General features: G+C 34.6%; 1 protein-coding gene across 1 annotated transcript in view; it reads right to left on the reverse strand.

The window, feature by feature from the left end:
- Positions 1 to 1,950: 1,950 nt before the first annotated feature.
- Positions 1,951 to 18,411, reverse strand: part of LOC149801408 (protein amalgam-like) — a 41,113-nt gene continuing 24,652 nt past the window's right edge. The window contains exons 4-8 of the mRNA XM_089955504.1: positions 13,114 to 13,315; positions 11,622 to 11,765; positions 6,754 to 6,879; positions 5,904 to 6,218; positions 1,951 to 4,319 (exon numbers count right to left, since the gene is read on the reverse strand). Coding sequence (XP_089811630.1) covers positions 4,273 to 4,319; positions 5,904 to 6,218; positions 6,754 to 6,879; positions 11,622 to 11,765; positions 13,114 to 13,315 — 834 coding nt within the window. The 3' untranslated portion in view covers positions 1,951 to 4,272. The remainder of the gene's footprint in view (positions 4,320 to 5,903; positions 6,219 to 6,753; positions 6,880 to 11,621; positions 11,766 to 13,113; positions 13,316 to 18,411) is intronic.

Below are 18,411 nucleotides of genomic sequence, written 5' to 3' on the forward strand. Positions count from 1 at the left end.
CAATAAAGAAGAAAAACTGCAAGCCACCTTCAACCGACTGACCTGTTACATAACTGGAGTGGATTAAACCAGATCGTGGTATGGAATAGTGTGTGTGTTGGATTTTTAATGTAGCTTTAATAATCTGAGCCATATCATTATGATATCTGCTGCATTATGGCAGTATATAGTGGAGTCGAGCACTGTGGGATCATGCTGCAGACATGTAGCATCCTGTCCCACCCAGTTACATTATTATGAAACAGGGCCAACCAGTCCTAACACCAACCTCTTAAACCTGAGCGCAAAGTGAAGCAGCTGCTAGTACCATTTTTGGTATGGGTATGGAATATTGGTGGTGCTCTGCAGTGTCATATTTTGCATAGGGGTTAGAATTTTCAAGAAAAAGAATTTAACTGGCTTTCCTTACTGGTTATACTGGCTATTTAAAAAAGACTTTTGCATATCTTAGGTATAGTTCAAAGAACTTTAATTCTCTTTATTTTGGTGTATGATTGATGCGTGTAATATGGGTTATAGAGTAAACAGCTTGGCCTTACTCAAGATGTGCACCTTTCAAAAAAGTGCCAGCTCCACTTGGTCATTTTCACTTCCTGAAATTCAGAGGCAAACTGTATAAAAAAGAGCTGATAACTTTTTTGACATTTTATCTATTTGGTAATACATTCATTGCACTTTCAGAAGCTGGTATTGTCTAGTTTCGCAAAATTCATTTTCCCTGTTTTAATAGCTGCTACAGATTGTGTACTTTAGACTAATTCAGGCTGATTTTTTTAACACAAGGGAGCAGTCATTTTAGTTAGCAGTGTGCTTAGATCATGTACAACTTCTAAAAGTACAAGATCCAAAGAAATGTCAGCCACATTAAAAGTAGATAGAGGTATGCCAACATTATCTCCACTGTGCAAGTTTTAAATGCAAACAACTTCAACTTACATATGTCACTCTCTCAAAAGTACATAATAATTGGTGAATGTCCCGATTACTGTTTTTCCACATGAAGAGTTTACAAATATAACCTCCTAGCTTTGGGAAAATCATTGATAGATGAAAAGAAAGTGACATATATACTTCACAAGAAATCCAAAAAGCAAATATTTCCTTAAATACTGTTATGTTCTACACAATATCTAATAAAACTGATGCTTTGTCATAAACAGTTTCTTTCTGTTTGAAATATTTATGTTCATTGATCCACATGAATCGTATAGACCTGTCGTCCTTAGGCAAAGGCAAACTCTCTCTCTCTCTCTCTCTCTCTCTCTCTCTCTCTCTCTCTATATATATATATATAAATGTAATGTGCAATGTTGTAAATGTCCAATGGGTCTTTCTGGGGTCAAGATAGGAAATGTAATGTTAAAAGTACACCTGCTATCTAATGCATAGTTTGAGTGACCAACACCCACTCATCTACTGGCCACACAGAGTAGATTGTAAAAAAGAGGTATGAAATAGAATTTAAATTGCTTATAAAAAAAGATAACTTCCCTATTCCCCTATTACTTCCCTATTATCCCCTTATTAACAAAGTACAACCCTATCCCCAAAATTATTCGCCTTATAAACAAAACTAAACACTCCCTGCCACAAATATAAATCCTATAACTCAGTTAAGTTCAAGGAGAGAAACAACAGTAGAAATATGCACACTATACACGCAAACATAATTATACACTATCATACATCAAGTGAAAAATGAGAAAAGAGGAACAGTGCTTAAACACATACATAAGCATAAAATTCTATAGACTGTGTTTTACATATATTTTCACAAGTTCAAAAGTTACATTTCAAAATCATTCATTAGGCAGTATTTAAAATGTAACTAATATTGATGATGATGATGATGATGATGCTGTTGATGATGATGATTGAATTTAAATACAAATGATTGATGGTTATGATACTGAATGACTGATAAAACAAATTAAATCTGAAAACGAAACATTATTAAATTAAAAACACTTTTATTAGTAATTTATAAACAACAGTTTACAAGAGTAGAACAGGACACAACTGATGTAAAAACTTAAATTAGCATATGATGTATAAAATAATTTTTATTTTATTTTAAAATCTTTTGTTATATAAAACCTTCTCACATCCTTGTACAAAATACTGATAGGAAAATTATTCTGGAGGTAATGCCATTATACCAGCAGTTAGTTTTTCCATAATACACTGACCTTGTCTAGATCATGATTAAAAAATTCTTTATAAATATCCTAATACGGTATTGCAATGTTGAAATAAATCATGCTTGTTACAAGGAAGGAAAGAAATATAATTTCAACAAATAGTACTGACAGTAGCAAATATCGCCTGTACTCAGAATATTGGTGGCAAGAAATTAAACTTCCAATATACTGGCAAAAATAAATAAAACAAAGGCAGTGCTTGGTATTCCAAAATTAAAGTGGGCCGGACTATAATTATTCTAAATGAACAGGACTGTCTTTGCCTGTGGAGCCATCTAATTTGGAGATAGATGACCAAAGAAGGCTATCAATGGGATTCACAGAACAAGAGTGAAGGTTAAGCAAGCCTCTTCGAGTACATGTAGGCTAAGTGAGGCAACTTTACTGCAAAGTCAATGATAATGCTTAAACAAGAGTTTCTTAATGGGACTTGTGACTAGGATGTAGGACTGTGAAATTAAACTAAATTATTTGCATTGTGATGTTGGGATAAACTAATGTAGGAAATCTTTAATGTATCAATATTACTAATGTAGGAATCTTTAATATGTCAATATTATTAGTGTAGGGAATCTTTAATGTGTCAAAATCACTAATGTAGGGAATCTTTAATGTGTCAATATTACTAATGTAGGAATCTTTAATATGTCAATATTATTAGTGTAGGGAATCTTTAATGTGTCAAAATCACTAATGTAGGGAATCTTTAATGTGTCAATATTACTAATGTAGGGACTCTTTAATATGTCAATATTATTAGTGTAGGGAATCTTTAATGTGTCAAAATCACTAATGTAGGGAATCTTTAATGTGTCAATATTACTAATGCAGGGACTCTTTAATGTGTCAATATTATTAGTGTAGGGACTCTTTAATGTGTCAATATTACTAAAGTAGGGGATCTTTAATGTGTCAATATTACTAATGTAGGGACTCTTTAATGTGTCAATATTATTAATGTAGTGAATCTTTAATGTGTTAATATTACTAATGTAGGGAATCTTTAATGCATCAATATTAATGTAGTGAATCTTTAATGTGTCAATATAATTAATGTAGTGAATCTATATCGTGTCGATATTATTAATGTAGTGAATCTTTAATGTGTCAATATTACTAATATAGGGAATCTTTAATGTGTCAATATAATTAATGTAGTGAATCTATATTGTGTCGATATTACTAATGTAGTGAATCTTTAATGTGTCAATATTACTAATGTAGGGAATCTTTAATGCGTCAATATTATTAATGTTAGTAAGATTCAATACACACTAAGAGGTTCTGTGAAATCAGAGTAAAGGTTGCCTTGTGTTTTACAAAGTACATACTGACATATAGATTGTTATTGTACTTACATTTACAATAATTACTGGACTTCTAACTAATAAATAACCAATATAAAACTCTTTAAGAAAATTGTTCAATTTCATAAAAGATGGACAAAAAAGACCATATTCATAACAAAAAGATTTTAAGAGAAAGTTTTACAGTTACAATTATAATATTTTGATAAGAAAAAAATGCCCTTTTTGCAGTCTAAATTGACATCTGGAACAACAAAAATACAATCTTGGTGCACATGGCAGTGTCTTCCACCAAAGGGACAACTTTGTTCTCATTAATTCTGAATCCTCTCAATTCCTTTTTATCGATAGTTGTTCTTTTAATATACAAGTGTTTTTGGATAGGTAAAAAAGATATCAAGCAAGAGTACCAAAAGAGAAGATCGTTAAAAAGAATTATTTAAATTATCTCCCTGTTAACAGACTGTTCCATACTATCAACTTTAATGGCATTTGTAAATGTAAACGTAAAGTACAATGCATATTATTTGGGGACAGCATTTGACAAAGATGAAATTAACTGGGTTGTTTAATGAATTTATCATATAGAATAGTTAAATGCCTGAACGATTCAAAATAAAAAAAAATTACTTGCATGTTATAAGATGATTCAAAACTCACACAATACATCGTATCCATAGATCTTAATGTTGCTATTGACAAAACATATGTCAGTCCTTGTTATGAGTATTTGCAATCAGCTGTAGCTGTACACAGCGTACTTTTCAGACGTCATAGCGAATGATGCCACCCTCATTGTGTTCTATGGGCTCTGAAAAAGAGAGAATGATAAGAAGGTCTATACACAAACAAAAACTAGGTCATTTGGTCTATACATAAGTAAAAAAGAATTTACATTAGTCAACTGTGGTTGGAAACTTACTAAGCGTGTATCCTTTTCACATACTCTCAGATGATTCCTAAGATGTGGAAACAGAGCAACAAATATACCATACGTGTCATATTTTGGATAAGCTCATATGAAGACCTGCTGCAATAATTTAAATTCGGCCTAATTGCTTTCGAATCAGAACACTATAGATTGAATGAGTATATTTGAAAAGTGTATTAAAAATTATGCAAATAACTTTTGTGGTTTTTTTATTTATTAAAATGCAAACTTAGATATCTATCAATTATGAATGTTACCCTCAAACCTTTGTACAGAAATTGGACAAATTCAAATGCAATAAAATTCTTTAAAGGAACATGAGACAAAAATTAAAAGAAATACCATGATTAACGTCAGTGGGTTGGTGAACTGATATGATCACGTAGCCCATGTCAGAAAAACTGTTTTGTAAGGACACTTGTCACTCAGCTGAACAAGATTAACAATATTTGTATTAAAAAAATACTTTTTCAAAATAACGAGTTCTTGTTATCTTTTTCTGTGACCTTAATCAAAATTTCTACCCTGTTTCTCAAAATGTATGTGTTATATAAATTTCATGTGTTTAGTTTTTCTGTGACTTTAATTGGCTTCTGTTCTGTAAGTATTAAAACAAAACAAATAAAAATTTCTTAATCAGATGGATTTAAGAATGAAAGCAGAAAAAAAGTATTTAGAACTGTTCACATGTTTATTGCATAGCTTCATACTTTTCCTGTTTCGCAAAACAAAATCCAAGACCTGTAAATTGTGTAAGCTGGAAGACAAAACGTTTTAAGGGAATTTTTCCAAGCTTTTCAAATGTACAAATAACTTATTATCATAAATTCTCTTCTTGTTTACTCATGCTATTTTTGTTTTTGTTTTTTATTATAGGAGGTATTTTGCACACGTGGTTTCTTAGATATGCATGACTTATTCTTGAATGCCATGTTCAAATACAACTCTAACATGTCAAACCAAGTTGTGAGAAAATGTTAAAAAAAGGAAAGAAAGAACAGTAGCTACTTTGCATGAATAACATTTGTAACTAATAGTTGGCATAACCCAAAAAGGTCAACAAAAGACTAGAACTCATTGACAGCTTATCTTAGTCCATGAATCACAAAAATTAGTGACACTTTATTTCAAAACGTTTTTTTTTAACCATTTCACAAATTTACTTTGTCCTCTCGACAAACTACTGAACTTCCACTGAAGTATAAGCATAAATGTAAAAGTATCGAAAATGAAGCAACCATTTTGAAATAACAGAAGAGCAAGACAAAAACATTCAAGCAAAAGCAGAAGTAAACATAATGAACAAGAACATGCAAGAAACATAACGATAATCAATCAGATCGATAAGAGTGCTGAATAAAACATTGATTTTGTTTAAAGGTAAATTCATTAACTGAAGAAGAATAAAAAGTACTCTCATTTATTTTCATAATTTCTATATGTCATAAAAATTCTTCTGCTCACTTTGTATTATGACCACCCTCTCACTATGTCCCCTACTGAAGTTCTTGGTTCTACAGACATAACTGCCATAGTCCTCATCACCCAGATGACCTTTCCGGATGGTCATGGACACAATAAGGGTATTATAGTCTTTTGTCAGATCTCTATCAGTGACCACTTCATATTTCCAGTCGGCACGGATTGGTGAGTTATTATTTTGAAACACCCAGTCCAATTCCCCATCCATAGGATATGCTGCTACTATGCAGTGCAATGTCACTTCCTGTCTCAATGTAGCATTAACTGTGTCTTGGAAAACTTCAACTTCAGGTCCAACTTTTAAAAAAAAGAATAAGCAAATAGGGAATTGCACAAAAGATTCTGATGGTAACAGATGCACGTTTTTGTATGTAACAATGGCATTTTTAAAAACTTGTCATATTTGCACTAGTTTAAAAACCAAATGGCTGGTTCTCTGTCTTCATAAAAGTAGGGAAGATATTAGAAAACTCGGTAGAGAACTAGGGTATTCTTAATTCCAGACATGACAGAATAAGCCGACATTTACCCCTTTATAAAACATTCTTTTTAGAGATCATAACTCCATCAAAAGATGCAAATTAGATGTCTAGCATTCAATCAAGAACCAGATTGAACATTCTGCTTTAAATCCTTGTACTTACACTTAAAGCTGAAAATTGCACATGTGAGAATTTTTATTTAAGATTTAGGTAAAATAAACTTAAATGTGCCATCTTGAGTTGTCAGATTACATAACAAATAAATCTAAATATCATATTATATGTTTTTAAAGCAAAGACAGGAAGACCTGCATGACAGAGTGACTGAGAAAAAATGACAGGATAAGTACAGCTGATATGGATTCGGATCTCTCTGCGTTCTTCTCCTACAGTATTTGATGCCAAGCATACATATATGTTGTCATAGTAACGTGTGATATTATGAAGTACAAGTCTGTTTCCTTCTGCTCCGCTATCTGAAAAACAATGAAAGTGAAATAGAATCAAATCAAAATGTCTATCCTAGATGTTGCATTGAAGATGTTTTGACCAAACGTTGAAGGTAGACCATAGTCCCCCATATCAACCATATTAACTTAGGGGCTGTCCATTTAGTACGTACGCATGGAGGGGGGCAACCCAAATGCATATGCTTGCATATAGGGGGTGGGTCTACTGATAATGTACATATGCACAGGAAACAGGGGAGGGTGGATGGGTGGGTGAAACCTCGATAATAATTTTTCTACATTGGCCTTCAAATGAGCCACAGTTACACAGCTTATATCTTTAATGCAGCCAGACATTCAACATAGGTGGTCTGTTTTGTTAAACACGTTAATATTATTAATCCTTGATTGTTTATGCATGGATTAAATATAGGCCGTTCTATAGCATTCAGGAGGGGGTGCATCAAGCATATATATGCAGGTGGGTGGGTGTGTAAAAAAGTATGCATATGTGGGGGGGGTCAAGCATTGCCAGATTTTTTGTGTACATGCTAAATGGATGGTCCCTTATTAAGATGGTTTATGCAAGATCTAAACATTTCTGTCTCATGTTATCAATAGTTAGTGGGATAATTAAACTAAAAGTGCATGTCATGGATATTCCACCATAGGGCATTTTAGGCAGTTATCGTGACTCGAGTCCGTGTGTTGTCACATTTGACCCCACACTGCAAAGCATAACTGTTTGACAGTTATCAAGTGTGAAAATTTTCTTAACTGTCTTTGGATTTCATGCATTATTCAAAATGGGAAGGAGGTGTGTTGTTGGATGTAGCAGTATGAATATATCCTTGCTGTTTCAAAACCACCATGTAAAGAGAATATCATGAACTAGCATTTTCACTACAAGTTAGAAAGTCAAATGAATTTGTAATGTGTCAAATCAATGAATTATTTTGTAAGAGAGATGTGATATTAAACTAAGCTCATGACTGCTGAAAGATTTGCAAATCCATACTCATGTTTTCACAATACATGCAGTGTTTCCTGCCAAAACTATATAAACAATACCATAAATTAGATGCAAATGTTTCATATGCAGCTGCTATAAAAAAAAAAAAAATCAGGATCATTTTCTCTTAGTAAAGCATGCAAGCAGTTGCTAAAAACTGTGCTACATTTACTTAATTAAAGTTGAAAGAGATTTTCATTGTTTTAAAGTAACAATAATTTGGAAAAGATGTAAAATTAAACAGTGAGAATAAGAAAGCTAAGGAGGAACAAGCAGCGAAAGAGAAGGACTAAAATGACTTAAATCAGTGGGTGCAAAATGTGTATGACCTCCCATTGCTAAGTAGTTGCTGACAATTACAAGTTGTTGCTAGCCTGCACACTTGGGTCAATGATGTGGGGAGAGATCAGGTGAATCATGCCAATTTCCCCCAGTATTATTCATTCATTGGTGATACATTTAATTAAGTCTGAATGGATATCTATTAAGTAACTATCAAATTTCTGCTTATAGTTGCTGGTATACAATTGGGGTCATTCAATACAATGCTCCAAGTCAGATGCCTCCTTGCAATATAGGGGCCCCGAGTGGCCGAGTGGTCTAAAGCGCTCTCCATTATGGATCACTGCCATCTCACCTCTGTCTGCGTGGGTTCGAGTCTAGGATTCAGCCAATGTGGGTATGTGAGAAAGTTTGCCAGTAGCTTCTCGTGGGTCGGTGGTTCTTCCTGGGGTTTTCCCAGGTTCTTCCTCCACCATTAATACTGGCCGCCATGCATAGCCTATTGTGTGCTGAAATATGGCGTTAAACCCAACAACAACAACCTTGCAATATATATGAATCCTTCCTTAACTCGGGACCAGAAACTATCAATTATCAACAATCCAGTTATCAAATGTCCTCTGTTAATTGCTGATACTATATTTGGGACTGATAACTGCAAAGCTCCAAGTCATATGGCTTCATATACATGTAATATCAATGACACCATTCCCAAACTGGGATCTGAAACTGACATCCTGTCCACCTAAGTAAGATCCCTGTTAGGATATAAAAAGCTACACATACAAGGGGCCCCATTACATCAAAATGTACCTGGTTCAAAGGTGTATATTGGGAAACTTCATGATAGTAATCAATGCAATTACTGATTAAGGATTGAGTGTGTGGTTCTTATTTCTTTATAAATACTATATTTCCTGTTCTTTTTTTTTCCATTGTAAATATCAGTGATTCTCATATGAAATGTATTGTTTATAAAAGGATGGGCCAAGAATTGTCGTTTGCCTGGTATGTGGGAGGGATGATAGCAGGGTGCATAATGCAAGGGGACTTACTGTAGGAAATATTCTGACTGTTACGCTTCCGTTGGGGGATGGTCTTAGTTCAAATTTTTTTTAAATGTATATTTAATTTAAACTGTGTGCTTTAAGTTTCTCTGTGAATTAAGGTAGAGTTTTGGCCTACCTGAATTGTGAAGCAATGTCTACCTGAGTGTTGTCATTGTTATAAGTGGAAAACAAAATGTTTACTAAAACTGAAGTTGAAGGCCTGACTTTGTTTATGAATTAATTAATTTTTCCACAAGAAATGATCAGTTTTCCAGAACATTCTATTGCATTATGAGTCAGGTGACTGTACACAAGGAGACTAGGCAAACAATTATTCATTCCTGTATCATACTTGCCATTATGAATCTATCATCAGAGCTTTTGGTTGTGTTAAGATACAATTTGAGAGGAATCATTTACCTAAATTATTCAGATGAATTACACAGAGCTCATTGACTTTTTGGACTCAAACATTACTTTGGAATTATTGTGAAGTCATTCAAAGACATTCTGGATTAAATCATTGTGATGCATCAAGACATCATGCACATCAGCACATTCAAGGTTACTGGAATTCATTTGGAACATTCTAAACTTTTGGACTTGTGATACAACATTTAGGATTATAAGGGATTTTAATTCACAGTACTGTATTGTTTGAATTTTCACTTTGTATGATAGGGTTCAATTTTACTAAACATGTTGGTTTTGATTTTTTCTATTACTTAGTTTATGACCATAGAGTCATAACACTTTGAATAAACTCAACACATAATATTCCTAGAAGTCGAGGAGTAGAGATAATAATATTTTCAAGATGTTCACCATGACATCCATACTGAGGGTCATCTTGCATCATTTTCATTTAAGACCAACAAGACACCACAACTTTTCTAATGAAAATCCCATGCCAAAAAGACTTTCAATTGAAAAGCAGCAGCAATAAAAATGTTTTCAAGATGGCTAGCATGATGGCCATATTGGATATCAGATTGGCTTTATTTTAATTTGTGACCAACAGAACATTATAAGAAATCATCTAGTGAACTCCACGTGTCAATATGACTTTTTGTTCAAGAAGAGTAGTAATAACAAGATTTTCAAGATGGCAGTTGTCATGGCAATATTTGAAATCAGATCAGCAACATTTTCATTTAGAACCAATTAGACTTCATAAGAAGTCTTTCAGTGAAAACCCAATGTTCATATACCATCCATTTAGAAGGATCAGTGCTAACAAAATCTGGTGGCCATATTAGACATCAGATTGGCATGGACCATTTTTATTTAGGACCAATTAGACACCATAAGAAGTATTCTGATGAAAATCCAGTGCCAATATGCCTTTATGTTCAGGTGGAGTAGCAGCAAGATTTTCAAGATGGTTGCCATAGCAGATATGAGATCATCACCATTTTCACTCAAGACCAACTAGACATCACAAAACATTGTTTCGTGAAAACCCCATTTGATATGCCCAAAAGGAATTGCGATAACAAGATTTTAAAATGATTATGGTGATGGCCATACTGGATGTCAGAGCTGAACCATTTTCATTTAGGAACAATTAGACCCTGGGATGAATGTGCATGCAATGTTTCATGGCAATCTTCCCAGTATCATAAGAGAGGCAGAGATAACAAACTCGTGCTACTTGGCAGAAAGACAACAGAAGAAGGAGGAAAGACCGTCCAATAAGCTCTTTTGGTTTATGACCAGCAGAGTTAATAAACAGCATATTTTATAATATTCCTTTATTTCTTAATTCCTGGATACTACTTTTATGCTGATATGTAAATAATACACATATATACTGTTTGAAATGTGAAATAAATGTTGGTAATTTAGTTATTCTGTTTAAAGGAAACTAACAATGAAAGCAGGGTCGAAGACATTGCAAATGATAACATACTCAGCCAGATTTGTCATCTTTTGACCTGAAATCAATCAAACTTCTGACTGAGTGCATTCCACTAGCCTAAGTGTAAGACAGTGTATTCTTCCTACTTCTGTCTTTCTTTCTGTCTCTCTTAAAAATTTGGATTTCAAGAGGTTACCAACAGATATCTAGTGTGCAAAGAAAGAACTTTGATTTCTCAGCATTGTATGTAGTCAAGACAACCTGCTGTATTTTTTCTTCAGGTTGAGCAATACTATTTTCTAACAACTCTAATACCTTTTTACATCTTAACTGCTTACTTTTAATGACACCAAAAAGAACTAAAGTTTGTAACATACAGAAAAAACACAGATAAGGCCAAAAAATGTGCCTATGTTTTTCTTACTTTATGAACATTAATGACTAACTTCTTATGAAAAATAAAGTTTTGTCTCTATTTGTTACTGTCTTTCTTTTTTCATTACTTTTGAATTATGCTGTTGAGGTAACGTAGTATAATACAGGAGTATTAAGCAGGGTTACCAACCTTGCCCTATTCCATCATTTTGATGCGGGGATTTCCAGAACCAGCGTACAATTGGAGTCGGGAAACCAGTTGCATTGCACCACAAAGTGCCTGTGTCTCCTTCATTAAATGTCATTTCATGTGTCTCGTGTATCACTGGTGGAGCTACAAAAAACATTATAAGAATTACCAAACATACTTAAGTGTATCTAAGTGAGTGTAAATATTATAAGAATTACCACACATACTTAAGTGTATCTAAGTGAGTGTAAACATTATAAGAATTACCACACATACTTAAGGGTATCTAAGTGAGTGTAAACATTATAAGAATTACCACACATATTTAAGGGTATCAAAGTGAGTGTAAACATTATAAGAATTACCACACATACTTAAGGGTATCTAAGTGAGTGTAAACATTATAAGAATTACCACACATATTTAAGGGTATCAAAGTGAGTGTAAACATTATAAGAATTACCACACATACTTAAGGTTATCTCAGTGAGTGTAAACATTAAAAGAATTACCACACATACTTAAGGGTATCTAAGTGAGTGTAAACATTAAAAGAATTACCACACATACTTAAGTGTATCTAAGTGAGTGTAAACATTATAAGAATTACCACACATACTTAAGGGTATCTAAGTGAGTGTAAACTTTATAAGAATTACCACACATACTTAAGGGTATCTAAGTGAGTGTAAACATTATAAGAATTACCACACATACTTAACGGTATCTAAGTGAGTGTAAACATTATAAGAATTACCACACATACTTAAGGGTATCTAAGTGAGTGTAAACATTATAAGAATTACCACACATACTTAACGGTATCTAAGTGAGTGTAAACATTATAAGAATTACCACACATACTTAAGGGTATCTAAGTGAGTGTAAACATTATAAGAATTACCACACATACTTAAGGGTATCTAAGTGAGTGCAAATATTATAAGAATTACCAAAAATACTTAAAGGTATCTAAGTGAGTGTAAATATTATAAGAATTACCAAAAATACTTAAGTGTATCTAAGTGAGTGTAAATATTATAAGAATTACCACACATACTTAAGTGTATCTAAGTGAGTGTAAATATTTGTGCTTTTAGCATGATTCACACTTTGTGAAAGAAGGTAATTGCATTGCAACACACACAGTGTAATTTAGTCTTTTCAAATTTAAGTTGGCACATGGAAGTCACTCACTTTTCATTTAGAGATCATTGTGAGGAAAGACCTAAACAGCTGTATTTCCCACCCTTACTAGCTATGTACACACACATACACACACACAAACATGCAGACACATACAAACACATACACATACACACAAGAAAAATAAAAACTCATTTTATACAATGATATAAATGTTTGCAATGATCTTGCTCCTAGACACTGCATATGCAGTCTCTCTCTCTCTCTCTCTCTCTCTCACACACACACACACACACACACACACACACACACACACACACATTGACAGAAAAGAGGGTATAATCACTTTCAACCACGAGGTCGACCTGCTCTACAACATTGTTCCCAACCCTACACGAGTAATCACCGGCGTCCCCTAATTGTACGTGCTGTATGTACAGGTTCCACTCTCCAGTGTAAGGCTGGATGATGGTCATCCGCTTCTTGAAGGCAGCCAAAACATGTAGTGACATGCTTATGATGGTATTAGGGTTCTTGAACCATCTCACCTATTGCCACAATAGAAATTACACAGAGGATGTAAGATATATGAAACCAGTTCAATATTATTTTTATAAGTCACTGCGAGCAAAGATCTAAATGCAAAAGTCTTACAAATTTCATTTGAATATAACACAAATTTAAGATTCTATTTATATTATGACAACCATTGATATATTACAGTAGAATGAAGCTTAAGTGTTTTGGATGCCTTGGGCATAACACCCTTTTCTTAAATGCCTCAGACATAATGCCCTTTTCTTGGATGCCTTGGACATTATGCCTGTTTCTTGGATGCCTCAGACATAATGCCCTTTTCTTGGATGCCTCTGACATAATGCCTTTTCTTTAAAAATGTCATTGCATGTAATATAAACAAAATTATCATGTGACCTTACTGATATGATGTCTGTAAAACCTTCCATACTTTATTTACATGGCATGTATTTCCTCCGAAAACGTATGATAACAAATATACACTGTATATGATTCTACCCGTCCAGACTGGGTCGGCTGCCTTTATAGTGTTTTTGAGGAATGCCCTTAGATCTCATTTCCTCTGCATGATTGATAAATAAATTGCTGACAGAACCATTAAACAAAAAAGTAAAATTAAGAACAATAAACAACCAACCATTAGTAACATCATCACACTAATTCTTTTAATCATTAAACCATGATATAGTGCAGAGAGATGATGCTGAGGTATATTTGGATGCCCCGAACATGATGCTCAAGGTTTTTTTTATTTCCTGACATTTATATCTTAAAATGGTATTACACATGCAATTGTAAGCAATAATAGTGATTTCTTGGGGTAAGTAGGTTATTAACTGAGTATTGACAACAATTTGGATCCCAGGTCATGTAGGGAAAAATACCCGAACTTGCAAGGGCATTAAACGCCATATAAATGAGGCCCAATTTTGGTTATGCCTAGTCAATAACCTTGTTTCATTACATATTTAAAAACAACCATATTATTCATTACATATTTAAAAACAACCATATTAATGGTTCTGTTATGTTATTACAATAATACAATTGGAAAAACAAAAGGTTTCAACATTTTTATGAAAATTTTACATGTACTTTCTTTTATGAATGGAACCTGAACACTGCAATGTAATAGCCATTACTTTGCTGTTATAAAAGCGTCTGCATACACTGGGTTACTGTCATTAAACACTGAAAGAAACATAGTTCAATAACAACGATGGAATGTCATATAACCAATGAAACATAATGAAATACTGATATTAGGAAAAAATGATGTAATACATCAAAGAAAATTTAAGATACCATTATGAAAAGATAAGCCAGAACAATTCCTTCAAAGGTTATTCTAATTGTCTCCGTGCTGCTATCTTAGTGGCGGGTCAGTTTGAAGGTGCAGTGTGTCATGAGTGTTGCCACTGGTTTGGGATAGTACCTCCAAAAAGAGTATTGATTCATTCTGGAATAGCTTGTGATTCATTAAATATCTTGTACAAGATAAATCAATACCATTCAGAGTGATTTCAAGTGCACTGTTTATGTCAAAAAGAAGCTTTTAACTGCATATTATCTGACATTGTGCCAAATATAAAAATCTCTACAGGGAATCACATGACAATTGGTTTTTATTTATGTATTGAAAACACTGGACCCAAGGTTATGTGGCATGGATTGCCCAAGCTTGCAAAGGCATTCTATGCCACATTAATGGGGGCCCAATATTTTGTTTAATACTAAGTCAAAACATTTTTTATTATACATTTAAAAACAAGCAAATTAATCATTCTGATATGTTACTGGAATAACACAAATGAAAGATAAAGATATTTCAATATTTTATTTAACATTTTACATACTGTTCGATTCATTAATGAAACCTGCATTAATAAGCACTTCTTCACTGCTATGAAAGCGCATGCGTATATGGGGTGATTCTCATTCAGCAATTATCTATCTATAAATACAGCAGCAGAGGGGCTGTACAGACCGAAACTATTTTCACAATAAACCCCTCCAGGAAACTATTCCTCGATAGAGGGCTTATTTCGACGAAATAAACCCTTCTATTCAGAATACAGGACAAAAAAAAATGTCCCCGATCCCTCGAAGAGTTTCCAGGGACAAACTCGTTGAGTTTGCACTGACAACTTGGGTTACTTCAATAAATCTGAAACAGTTTCCGTGGCGGGGTCGTTATTGAAAAATCCATGGGTCGGGTCCATCCCCTCTGCTGCTCTGGGAAATGAGTTTCCAAGGAAAAACATTTTTATGTTGCAAATAGTGTATCAAGTCCAATACGGTATCTTGTTCTGGGATCGTGTAAATTTATTGTCACAAATCCGTGAGGTTTTCTTTGAGCATGACTGAAGAAATTTTTAAATTTATTTAAATCCATATCGCCACCACACCAGGTTTGATGAATATTTCTCAGTGTATGTGTATCAACTCCATTGAATATCGCAAGAAGATTACAATTATCCCTGATTACTTTAGGAATTTGTGTATAACGCTGAGTAACATAAATCACATCAGTGTTTTTGTGACGTCCCCGGGAAAATATTCTTGCGGAATTTTTTTGCTTGTCCAACATAACATCATCATACACTACTAGGTTGTTAATTGATTCATCAAGATCCTCGACGCTGGGGGCTTCTTCGATATCAGTGATAAATTCAACAACATCCTCACCGTCTTTACTCAGCGCGCTTGCACTCTCATTAAAATCTTTTATAACGTTATAACAACGTTGATCATCCACAGACGGAGCTATCAAGTATAGTTTGTCCCATTTCATCCACTTCATTATCAAGTTCAGCAACAGCTGTGTTTTACCTGAACCGGATGGCCCAATTATAATCGCGCGGATAGAGTTTGGTAGCACTGAATTATGCTTAACTGGCTCCTTTCTTCGCGTCGCAGAAAAATCTGTAATTTCCATTTGTATATAAGGAATAATAATTATGGATCTATATTGTGTGAAGTGTAAGGCACGAACCCCCACAAACGATATAACAACCATTACAACAAAAAATAACAGACAAGCACTTTCTGGTACGTGTACGCAATGTGGCACAAAAAAATTTAGATTTCAAAAAAAAAGCCTGACAAAGTCAGCGGAGGTGACATCGCAGCAACCCTCGGACGACTTCCAGGTACCCCTTGGGCTAAATATCCCGGAGAAAAGCATCTCCCAGGATACAATTACTGCGGTCCAGGGACACGACTAGATATCAGACTTGATGAACAATCTAAACCAAAACCGGGAGAGTATCCGATAAACGCTATCGACGCAGCGTGTCACATACATGATGTTGCTTATCGAAGTAAAGATCTACAAGACAGGCATATCGCGGATGTGAAATTAATTCATGCACTAAGCGCCATAAAAAATAAATCATTTAAGGAGTCACTCGCTAATTGGTTAATAAGATCAGCGATGAAATCTAAATTAGCATTAGGCTCTGGATAATTAATAACAATGGAAGCGATTTATTATTCCCCAATCGGATACTGGAGAGGTAACTCAGCAATTAATAAACTCGCCAGCGCAGCAAAAGTAACACGCAAGGTTGCCAAAAATTGGCTATCAAAACAAGCAATATGGCAAATCTACTTACCACCACCTCGACAAATCAACTTTGCACATTTTGATGTTAGTACCCCCAATGAAGTTCATCAGGCTGACATACTATTCCTGCCTCATGATACTGTCCGTAGAAAAATATACAAATACGCGCTAACAGTAGTTGATGTTGCCAGTAGATACAAAGAAGCAGAACCGTTAGCGACTAAAACAGCGTCCGAAGTCGCCTCTGCGTTTAAACGAATTTATCAACGAGGACCTCTAAACTGGCCACGATTATTACAAGTTGATCCTGGCAAGGAATTTCAGGGCGCGGTGTCATCACTGACAAAGCAGCATAACGTTGTTATACGACGAGGGCATACTGAAATTCATCGGGATCAGGCAATTGTTGAGCGATTTAATAGAACACTCGCTGAGAGATTATTCGGATACCAGTACGCGAGGGAATTCATTTACGATACGAGATCTCGTGAATGGGTTGCAAGACTGCCAAACGTGATAGCCGCACTGAATAATGAAATTACCAGAACAACAAACATGAGACCTGTAAATGCAATCACAAAAAAATATATACCCCGCGTCAGTGAACGTGTTTCAACGCAGCCAACGACGCTAGCGTCCCCGTTGCTGGGTAATGTCACCGTTAGGTATTTATACGAACAGGGCGAACTAGAAGGAGGAAAAAAAAGAGCAACCGATCCCACATGGAGTGTTACCACACACAAGATATCCAGCATAACAAGATCAACTGGGAGAAACGCAATCTACAGATTAGATTCGACTGCTCCTCAGCGTGGATTTACACGCGAGCAACTTCAGGTGATTCCCACGGATACACAATTACCGCCACGATCACTTAAATAACTGCAGCAACACCTCTGCGTCGGTTACACTCAAGACAGGTCAACATCACATTTTCACGTGTATGACCGCGACTGCTATCTATTCTATCTACGGTGAATTGCCTTGGGTCGTTTTTCGAATACTGCCACAGCAATAAACAATTACAACTCGCACAGTGATTATTCTGCTGTTGTTGTAATTGTATTACAAATTCAACATCCAAACTTGGATCAAACTCTCTACCATTTTTTTTGTCGCTCTGTTTGTAACCGGCTAATTTCTTTCTTATTGTATCATCAGCGATTGATCTGTTGATGCTGTCGTTGATAACATCATCTAATACAATTCTTCGTAACTGAGCTATCCTTCTTACTCTTGACACGGCTAAATAAACTAAATTTGACCACTCGATGCGATCATCAACGATCCAAACTGTTGTATCTGAAATAGTTAGTCCCTGCGAACTATGGATGGTCATAGCGTATCCTAGCGTCCACGGGGATTTATTCATCGCTAGTGCCTGTTCAACAGCATCGATGTCAACTAACACAATATCATTTAATACTAAATTCTGTTTCTCCACCGACGACGCGCGCGTTGGAATATCAACATCAATATTCTGCAATCGCGTATCAGCTGGTCTATAACACAATGGCACTACCAGCATTGGAAATTTCT

This window comes from Sinohyriopsis cumingii, chromosome 4, assembly GCF_028554795.1.
Source record: "Sinohyriopsis cumingii isolate HCF-2022 chromosome 4, ASM2855479v2, whole genome shotgun sequence".
NCBI classification, from domain to species: domain Eukaryota; kingdom Metazoa; phylum Mollusca; class Bivalvia; order Unionida; family Unionidae; genus Sinohyriopsis; species Sinohyriopsis cumingii.